Here is a 10,585-nt window from a genome sequence, read left to right as displayed (position 1 = left end):
ATAGTTTGAAATCCGGTACTGCTAAGCTGCCTTCTTTTACATTTTAAAAATTGACCCTCTTGATTTTCTTGACATTTTGTTCTTCCAAATGAATTTTTAAATTATTTTTGTAGCTCTATAAAATGATTCTTTGGCCATTTCATTGATATGGTGCTAAATAAATAGGTAAAATTGTCTTCTTTATTATATTAGCCTGGCCTATCCATAAGCAATTAATATCTCTCTAATTGTTAATGTCTATATTTGTGTGAAAAATGGGTTTTTCTTGGAAGGTAGACTCATAAGTATTTTATTTTTTCTGCAGTTATTTTAAATAGAGTTTCTCTTTCTATCTCTTCCTATGGGGTTTTGTTCATAACATATAGAAATTCTGATGATTTATATGGGTTTATTTTATATCATGCAACTGTGTTAAAAGTTAATTGTTTCAACTAGTTTTTTAGTTGATTCTCTAAGGGCTAAGTGTTGTTCAGTTATGTCTGACTTGGTGAGTCTATTTGGGGTTTTCTTGGCAAAGAAGATGGAGTGGTTCACAATTTCCTTCACCAGCTCATTTTACATATAAGGAAACTGAGGCAAATAAAGTTAAGTGATTTTCTCAGGATGACACAGCTAATAAGAGCCTGGGGTTGGGTCTTGACTCTAGGCCCAGTGCTCTATCCACTGTGCAACCTAGCTGCCCTTCTACTAAATACAGAATCATATAATTTAAGAACACTGGACATACAATCTGCAGTTTTATTCCCTCATTACCTGTTTTTTATTCTTTTATTTTTTATCTTGTCTTATTGCTATAGCTAGCATTTCTTATACAACATTATATAATGGTGATAATGGATGCACTTACAACATACTTGACCTTTTGGGGAAGGTTTCTAGTTTATCCTCATTATGGAGAATGTTCTCTCCAATTTTTAGATAGATAAAAATTATCATTTTAATAAAAGCTTCATTTATTCCTTTGATTCCTAGTGTTGTTAATTGAAATGGGTGTTATTTTTTTCAAAAGCTTTTTCTGCATCTATTGATATAATAATATAATTTTTATGTTTTTTGTTATTAATGTGGTCAATAATACTTGTAGTTTATCAAAAATTGAACCAGGCTTGCATTCCTGCTATATACTGCTGTAATGTTCTCAACATTACATCAAAATTCATTAGGGAAATTAGCCTATAGTTTTTTTTCTCTGTTTTTCCTGTCTCAGACTTAGGTATCAAAAGTATATTGTATCATATGAAAAATTTGGTAGGTCTACTTCTTTGTCTATTTTTTTAAATAGTTTACATAGTTCGGAGTTAATTCTTCCTTAAATAACATAATTTTCTGTGGGCTTCCACTGTGAAAGCAGTACTCAATGCACATAACTTGGCCCCAGGTGGGAAAGGTGCCAGTGTCCCATATTTTCAACAATATAGTGAAAGAGCTTGTGGAATTTGTGTGTAGGGTCAGGTAACATCCTTTATTAAGTGTTAATGTGTGAATGACAGGTAACAGACCGTCAACAAATTTAAGTAAATCAGCAGGGTGGGTATGAACCACATATGTTTGAGTTATATATGATATTGTGTTATTACATACAACATATATAACATGATATATATGTATATATAAAACATATATGATAAATTACCAATAATTAATGAAAGGAAGGCACTAGCATTGTCTTACTCTGAGAATCTCATACTGAGGCAGAAGGGTTGACATATTTCAATACTTCTGTGGTTTCCACCCTTCACAACAATCCTATTGCTACCCTTCATTGTAGTGTTCAAGTTACCATGGCTTCTTAATGCCTATGTCAGTGGAGTATAAGCTTTAGCAGATTATCCCTTATAGAAAGAACTGAAGGGCATCATGGCTAGTAGCCTGTGGGTGGTGTCTGAAAATCACTCTACTTAGATCTAAGGAGGGTTACTACCACAGAAGTCAGCACCTAGGTCATGAATGCTTTGGCCATGGTGACCCTAGAAACTTTAGTTCTATGAAGATTTCTTTCTATTTTCCAGTGAATGTAAGAGAATGACGGGGAAAATATGGAGGGAGGGGTTAGCCAGAACTATTAATCATAGAGTTTCTAGAACATCTTCAAATATTAATTTTCTAACTGATTTTCAATGTAATATCTTTGTCCAATGACAAAAAGAAAAGATTGCTGCTGGAAAAAGTAAAGGGAAAAAATAATATAATTTTTAATCAGGCACTTGGGCATCTTTCCTTGCATTGTCTATGATTAGTAAACAACACTATGAAGACAACTACAATTTATGTGCTGATATTTATTACAAATGATACATAAGTAGAAAAATTCTATGAAGAACTAGAAAAAGAACTGCAAACTAGATTAACCCGTACTTTGAGAGTTAAGGACTTTAATGTGGCACAGAGGTCAAAAAAGATGATTCTGACTTAGGAAATGAAAAAGTCTAAAGGCTTGTGGATTATCACAAAAAACTCATGTCTGTTTGTCATGAATATTTCCTTCATACCAAATATTCTAAGCACTTGGAACTCACATTATATGCTATCCTGGTTACAGAATAACAGAATTTCAGAGTAGGAAGAGGAAATGGAGGTCACCTACACTATCCATCATTGAAAAAAAGAATTTTCACTACAACATACTCAAGAAGTAATCTAGAATTTGATTGATTTCCACTAAAGAGGAACCTACTGCCTCTTGAACAGCATTCTCAAATTTTATAAAGATATGGTTGTTAGGACATCTTTATATCAAATTCATCTTTGCTTTTCCACATTCTCCCTCCCCTTTCAACCCTTTCCACATCATACTGCTTTTAGTTTTGACTCTTGGGGTCAAACAGAACAAGTCAAATCCTTCACCCATTTTAAGGCTCTGCTAATATTTGGAGAACTAGAAATCTCTCCTTTTTTATCTTTTCTAGACTTGAAAACAATAAGATGCTCTCTTTTAATCTCCCTACTCTTTGGAGATCAGCCATTTTTGTTTTGTGAAACACTTTGGACATACATTCCAACCCATGACCTTGAAGTAGCCCATTCCCTACCTAGTGAGACCACTGACAAAGGTAAATGAGGAATGTAAGGAAGTTAAGGACTTAATCACTCAAATTCAATTACAAGTAGGAGTATACTAGAGCCAGTTCTAACGTGCTTGACAACCAATTGCGAAATTTTCAGTGTGAGTATTTGCACCTCAGAAATCAATAATCCTTCAAATCATGGTTTGATTTATTATCTTGTGATTGCTAGACTTAGGAAACTGTTAATAATATAGGTAAAATTTAAAGTATATGGCTGTTTATTTTTTTTTCAGAAAGCCCAGTATTTAAACATTTACCTATATACCCCTCTTTTCTTTATGAATATTTCTTGGAGCTCAGCAAAAGTGCAGCAGAAGGCTCTTGGAATAAAGTCACCATACTGGAAACTTGGTAATTGTAAACTAACAATAAAAAATAAAAATGATAGCTAGCATTTATAAAGTAGGTTTTTTAAAGCGCTTTACATATGTTATCTCATGTAAGCCTCATGACACTCCTGGTTGCAAGTGAGTTATACTGAGAAAGATATTAGTGTTCCAGGAAGGTGAAGCTGATTTAAAGTTCATGCTCAGGTTAAGTCTTTTAGACAATCATTTTGAGCTATAAGAGATATATTGCAGAACAGATCCAACTCCCAAAAGAAAGATCCAGAGATAATATAGAAATGACATTAAAGATAAGCTTATATATAGGACTGCATTAATCCCAAAATCTCATGAAATGTTGGCTGATTTTTTAAAATTTGATTTTGGTTCTAAATCACTCTGGATTTCTACACAGGAAGCTTGCATACTACTGCTTCTGTAACATTATTGTGCTCTGCCCCATAAACTAAAAAGAAAACCATTCCGGAGAAAGTTGGATATTACACCTCTCTTGCACCAGTCCTTCCCTCCAGAGAGAAACACATCCCAGTGATTGATTCTTCATTCAACCTAATCTCAACATAAAAACCTGAGATTCATGACTCCCAGGACTAAAGATATGTTCCTTCTTCACTAATAACAACCGAGTTTGTTCTTTCTACTTGATCCCAGTAAGGGATGGGCATAGGCATGGGCATGGGTATGGACATGTATGTACTATATATGTAGAGTATGTACTATATATTTGTAAATGTATATTCTTTATATTTTTGAAAGTATGATTTTATTACAAATGGTCTGGTGTTGCTTGTGTTGTTTCATGTTTGATGAGATATATTTCATCCTCAGGAAGATGTTGAGATCTAGGGGAATAGGGTCTAAGTCTCATCTTCCTTTTTCATTTCCTAAAATGCCATCAACGATTTAGATATGCATGTTGGAATCATTAAAGAATATCCCATGGAGGTAAATAAGTGCAAACTCTTAACAGGTAGGTTATGACTATGGATGAATGTTATTTTATTACCCACTGAGAATATATAATGTTCTTTCATAGTATTCTTTTTACTATTTGATGCAGCTCCCCTATGTTATCGAGACTGGTGGATATATGTGAGTGAGTACGTTTATCTTTTTCATTTCTTTTCAGGGTGTGTGTGTGTGTGTGTGTGTGTGTGTGTGTGTGTGTGTGTGTGTGTATCCACTTAAGAGTCCCTCAATCATATATTTTATGTGAAGGTACAAGAAAAAAAGGTATTCTCAGACAAATTCTTAATTAGCTATTTAATTCCTAAGTAGGAAATGTCCCAAAGGAGAGGTTTCCAGCCAATGGAGATCCTAGGTTGGATATCAATTTGTTTGGAATAATGTAGAATCCATCTTTATTTAGATGCATTTTAGTCTGAGTAACTGCTGAAGTTAATTCCACTGCTAAGATTGTGAATTTGTAATTTCATAATTAAGCCAGAATACCTTTCTTTTGTTGATGTCTTGTTGGCCTACAGATGCCTCAACGCTATCTGTCTTTTCTGTCTCAGACCATTCCTGGTGTGGCTAGCATATGTGCATAGAAATCAGTATTCTTTGGAGGGCACAGTTGTTGTTTTTTGTTTGTTTGTTTGTTTGTTTTTCCTGAGGATTTAAATTCAACCTCTTATTTAGTGAGTAGTTCCAAGGGTGTCTTTGTATATACCCTATTCTCTCTCAACTTTTGAGACACTAGGTTCTCTGCTCTCCTCCCACTCTGAACCCTACTTCTCTGCCTCATTTGCTGGCATCTCATCACCTTGCCAACAACTTAGGATATTTGTTCCTTAAAATGTTCTTCTCTTAGTTGTCTGCTTTTGTCTTTCTGTAATCTCTTACTATACTTATTATATTTCTGTTTATACAACTTAGCATTTTAGCAAATGATTACACTTATTCGTATGTTTTCTAGTGTTTTTTATAAGAATAAGTGTTGCATTTTATCAAATGCATTTCCTATATCTTTTGACATATTATTTTTTATTGATATGGTCAATTGTACTCGTAGTTTTTCTTATATTGAACCAGTCCTGCTATCTTGGCATAAATCCAGCCTGGTCATACTACATGATATTGTTGACTATTGCTATAATCTCCCTGCTAGTATTTAAGTTAAAATATTTTTTGCAACAACATTAATTAGGGAAATTGATCTATATTTTTCTTTCTCTCTGTTTTCCCTGGTTTGGGAATCAAAACCTTGTGCCAAAAAATATAGTAGGACTCCTTCTTTATCTATTTTTCCAAGTATTTTATATAATATTAGATTAATTGTTCTTTCAATGTTTGGTAGAATTTGCTTATAAATCCATCTAATCATCTTTGTTTTTCCTTTAGGGAACTGATTAATGGTTTGTTCAATTTCTTTTTCTAAGGTATAATATTTAAATAGCATATGTTTTCTTCTGTTAATCTTAGCAACTTATATTATTTTAAAATATTCATTCTTTTAGATTGCCAGTTTTATTGACATATTGGTGGGCAAAATAGCTACTACTAATTTCTTTAATTTTATCACCATTTACCAGCATTTACTCTTTGCGCTTTTGATGCTGGTAATTTGCTTTTCTCTTTATTTTTTGAATCAAATTAACCAACAGTTATCTTTTTTTTGTTTTTGTAAATAAAAATATCTTCTAATTTTGTTTATCTACTCAATGATTTTTTTTTTGCTTTTAATTTTATTAGTCAATCCTTTGATTTTGAGAAAGTTGCTGTCGAATAGAAGGGATTTAGTTTGTCGTTATAGCTTTTTTCTTTAGTTTTATGCCCAATTAATTCATCTGCTCTTTTCTTTCTTTTATTGATTTATTGATTTAGAGATATGAAATTTCCCCTAATTACTGCTTTGATTGCATCCCACTAATTTTGGTACATTGTTTCATTCTTGTCATTACCTTAAATGAGAATATTGATTGTTTCTGTGATTTATTCTTTGATCCACTAATTCTTTAGAATTAAATTATTTAGTGCCTAATTTTTATCCCCTGCTTCAAAAGCTCTATTGAATTAAAATTTTATTGCATTATGATATCAAAAAGATTGAATTAATATTTCTCCTATTCTGCATTTGTTGGTGAGGTTTTTATATACTTATACCTGGTTATTTTTTGTGAATGTGCTATGCACATATGAGATATAGATATTTTTCTTGTTCAGCTATTTCAGGCATGTCTGAATCTTTGTGACTCCATTTGAGGTTTTCTTGGCAAAGATACTGATTGGCTTTCCATTTCCTTCTCCAGCTCATTTTATAGATGAGGAAACTGAGGCAAACAGGGTTAAGTGACTTGCCCAGTGTCACACAGCTAGTAAGTATTTGAAGCCAGATTTCAACCCATAAAGATGAGTATTCCTGACTCTTGGCATGGCACTGTATTTACTGGGCCACTAGCTACCCAGATATAGGTATACTCCTTTCTATTTCTATTCAATATTCTTCAGAATTCTATCATTCATATCTAAATATTCTAAAATTCTATTCATCTTTACTTCTTTCTTGTTCACTTTATAGTTATTTTTATCTACATCTCAGAGGTTATAAATTGAGGATCCCTAGTAATATAGTTTTACTATCTATCTCCTCCTGTAACTTATTTAACTTTTCCTTCAAGAATTTTTATGCTATGCCAATTGGTGTACATATATTTGGCAGCAATATTAATTCATTATCTACAGTACTTTTAATTGAAATCTATTTTCCCTGATTATCTCTTTTAATTAGGTAATTTTTGCTTTCGTGTTGTCTGAGATCATTACTGGTATCTTTGACTTTTTAATTTCAGCTGAAACATAATAGATCCTATTTTGGTCACTTATTTTAACTTCATGTGAACCTCTTCATTTCAAATATATCTCTTGTAAACAATGCATTGCTGGATTCCAGTTTCTGTTATATTCTTCTGTTTTATGGCTGAGTTCATCCCATTCACATTCACAATTATAATGATTAACTGTGTAACCCACCCCCCCATTCTCTTCCTTTATACTTGTTCCTTTTACTCTGTCCCCTCCTCATAAGTGTGTTTTGTTTCTGATTACTGTGTCCCTTAATCTCCCTCTCTTTTCTCTTATCCCTTTCCCCTCCTACTTCTCTGTTGGGGTAGGACCTGTCTTATGACAGCAATGTCTTGCTGCTTTCAAGTTCAGTCTGGGAACCTGTTAAGTTTTCCATGTTTCCAATATAGTGTGATCCTAAAAGAGGATTGTTCCTTTTCCTACTAGTCTGTGCTTTAGACCTTACACAGGTAAAGGCCCTGTTCCCTTAAGACCCATCCTTTCCTCTATTCCCTGGAACTATAAGCCACAACTACATACTTGGCGTCAAAGCTGCCGAATTGCACCTGATCTTACATGAAGTATTAGCACAGAGTCCTCTGGGATCTATTTCTGCTCTGGCATTAAGTGTCTTTCCTATCCCTGAGCATTGAGCTATTCCCCACTATTGTTTCCACTGACACAGCCTGGTACTGCAAACATCACTGGTGCCATTTCTTCCGCATTGTACAATCCCTGCCAGCCCCAATCTCAATGTCTGTAGACCTCTTTTTCTACTTTCCTAAGTTACCTTAGCTGAAAAAAATGACTCATTGTAATTTTTAATGAGTTCTTCTGCTCAGAATTTGGTTTGGCATATTTTCTGTTGTTGTACATATTTTCGGGGAGGCTTAGAAGTTTTGACCTTTCATTCTATTCTCACTCTTCCCTCCCACCATAATTTTTTGTTTCTAAAATTATAGTGCCTTCCTTCCACATTTATTATGTGAAAAAATATATCTATAAATCATATTTACATATAATATCTACAAATGCTACTTATCATTGATTTTGGTGTGAAGATTAAAATGATGATTTTTTTTTCTCTTTTCATAGGGATACTAGAAAGAGAACATGGAGAGTGCAGTGTACATCATCACTTCTGCTAGAAACATTGCTCCCGGCAGTCATGCTACTAGTGTAAAATTATTTCCTTAAATTATCATTCATTCATTCAATTAATGAGTAATTTGCTATTTCAGCAAACAATGAGCAACTGCTAGACATTAAAGGATGGCGCAATTTTTAGAAATGAGGGTATATATTCATTTAGGAGTTTTCAGAAACCAAAATCCCATCTATTACTTCTGTACAAACACAAAATTTTGCTTTTGTTTCCACAGGATCTGAGCCATACAAGTTTAAGTGGTACTCCATAAGCCATGATGGAAAATTCCAGAAATTTGACATCTCCATTTTCAACCTTCCATCTGATAGGCATTCCAGCACTGGAAGAGATCCATGGCTGGATCTCCATTCCTTTCTTCTGCTTATATGTCATTGCCCTTTTGGGAAACAGTATGATTCTGTTCGTCATAATAAGAGAGCAGAGCCTTCATGAACCCATGTACTATTTCCTTTCCATGCTGTCAGCTAGTGATTTGGGCTTGACCATTTCCACAATGTCAACAACACTAAGTGTCCTTTGGTTTGATGCCAGAGAGATCAGTTTAGATGGTTGTATTGTCCAGATGTTCTTCCTTCATGGGTTCACTTTTGTGGAGTCTGGGGTCCTGGTGGCAATGGCCTTTGATCGTTTTGTGGCCATCTGTGATCCTTTGAGATATACCACCATCCTCACCAATGCCAGGATCACACAATTAGGTGTGGCAATGGTCATCCGTATGATAGTTCTAATGCTACCCTTGGTTTTGATATTTAAGAAGCTGTCCTTCTGTGGTCCTAATAATCTTTCTCATTCCTACTGTTACTACCCTGATGTGATTAGATTGTCATGCTCAGACACCAAAGTCAGTAGCATGTGTGGATTAGCTGCTCTCATCCTGAGCACTGGGATCGACACACCATGCATTGTGCTCTCCTACATCCTGATCATTCGCTCTGTCCTCAGCATTGCATCCCCCAAAGAGCAGCACAAGGCCTTTAGCACCTGTTCATCCCACATTGGAGCTGTTGCCATCTTTTATATCCCCATGATTAGCCTGTCCCTGGTTCACCGCTATGGCCAACTGACTCCCAAGATTATGCATACAATGATGGCCAACATCTACCTAATGCTTCCACCTGTGCTTAACCCCATCATATACAGTGTGAAAACAGCCCAGCTCCGCAAGGTGGTAGCCAAATTACTCCTTGCAAAGTAGACTCCAATGTGAGTTTGAAACAGTGACAGATTAAAATGACAGGGGTGATGTTATTTTGGTAGAGAAATTTGGTTAAAATATTGATGGGTCTAAGGTTTAAAGTTGTGATGGTTAGACTATGGGTATTACATTTCTTGCCTGTTTAAGTGACATTTCCATAATTAGAAAATAAACTGTCTCCTAATCTGACCAGGTTAAAAGAATGGGAAGTGCTAGTTGTATTCAAACCACTGTTAAAAAAAAAGTTCTGGTACAGTTTTTTAAACATATTTCACAAGTTACTGAAACAAGAGGATTAGGTTTTACATTTCTGGTTCAAGCATCATAGTATTTGAAGATATGGCTAGATGAAATTATTATTAAACAATGTTTTCAAGGCTAATGATTTTAATATTCAAAGAAATGTGGTATAGATGGATAGAATCAAGCCAAGAGGCTACTCTGCCTGGGGTTAATTCTTTTTTTTTTTTTTTTTGCATCTAGCTTGCCATTTAGCACACATGTAACATATCACTTTACATCAGGTACCAGCTATGACTGTTTACATTTCTTGTTCCTACATGTTAATGCAGATAATTCATTGGCCTATCATTTTCCTCCTTAGATTAGTAATGAATCCATCACGTCCAAATCAATATTCTTTCAGAGTGTCTTTCCTTCAGCTCAAAAGCTCCCAAAGGGTAGGGATTCTGCCTAGACAAGGACTATAAATGACCTTGGGAATAATTGTGGGCCTTAAGCTTCACTGACTCATTCATACTCTCCTAGAGGTCTAATCTTTTTCTTAGACCTCATCCAAGTGATTTTGGCTTCAGCTACTAGGGCTTTCACTCATCATCACCCTCCAAACTCCCCTGGCTATTCAACTCTTATTTAAGACACCAAAAATCCTAGTTCTTTCTAGTTTTGAAGTATGCTTGGTTCCTTGGGTTCAGAAATCTGTCACAACCAAACCCCGATACACTGTACTCTCTTTTGGAACTACCTCTGTTCACTTTCATCTCTCACTTCCTTCTTTCCCACCTAC

General features: G+C 34.6%; 1 protein-coding gene across 2 annotated transcripts; it reads left to right on the top strand.

Moving 5' to 3' along the window:
* The first annotated feature begins 233 nt into the window (after window positions 1–233).
* Window positions 234–9,558, top strand: LOC110195218 (olfactory receptor 51F1-like). 2 transcript variants are annotated; one of them, XM_078146605.1, is made up of 2 exons: window positions 234–247; window positions 8,634–9,558. In XM_078146605.1, exons 1-2 carry the CDS (start codon window positions 234–236, stop codon window positions 9,556–9,558), a joined length of 939 nt encoding a protein of 312 aa, XP_078002731.1. The 2 variants fall into 2 exon arrangements, with proteins under 2 accessions (XP_078002731.1, XP_020823509.2); XM_020967850.2 differs by lacking the exon at window positions 234–247 and having other exon boundaries at window positions 8,617–9,558.
* Window positions 9,559–10,585: the final 1,027 nt, after the last annotated feature.

Source organism: Phascolarctos cinereus, unplaced genomic scaffold (assembly GCF_003287225.1).
Source record: "Phascolarctos cinereus isolate Bilbo 61053 unplaced genomic scaffold, phaCin_HiC Scaffold_726;HRSCAF=1367, whole genome shotgun sequence".
Classification (NCBI taxonomy): domain Eukaryota; kingdom Metazoa; phylum Chordata; class Mammalia; order Diprotodontia; family Phascolarctidae; genus Phascolarctos; species Phascolarctos cinereus.
The sequence above is the reverse complement of the archived record's forward strand: the minus strand, read 5'-3'. Positions and strand labels throughout refer to the sequence as shown.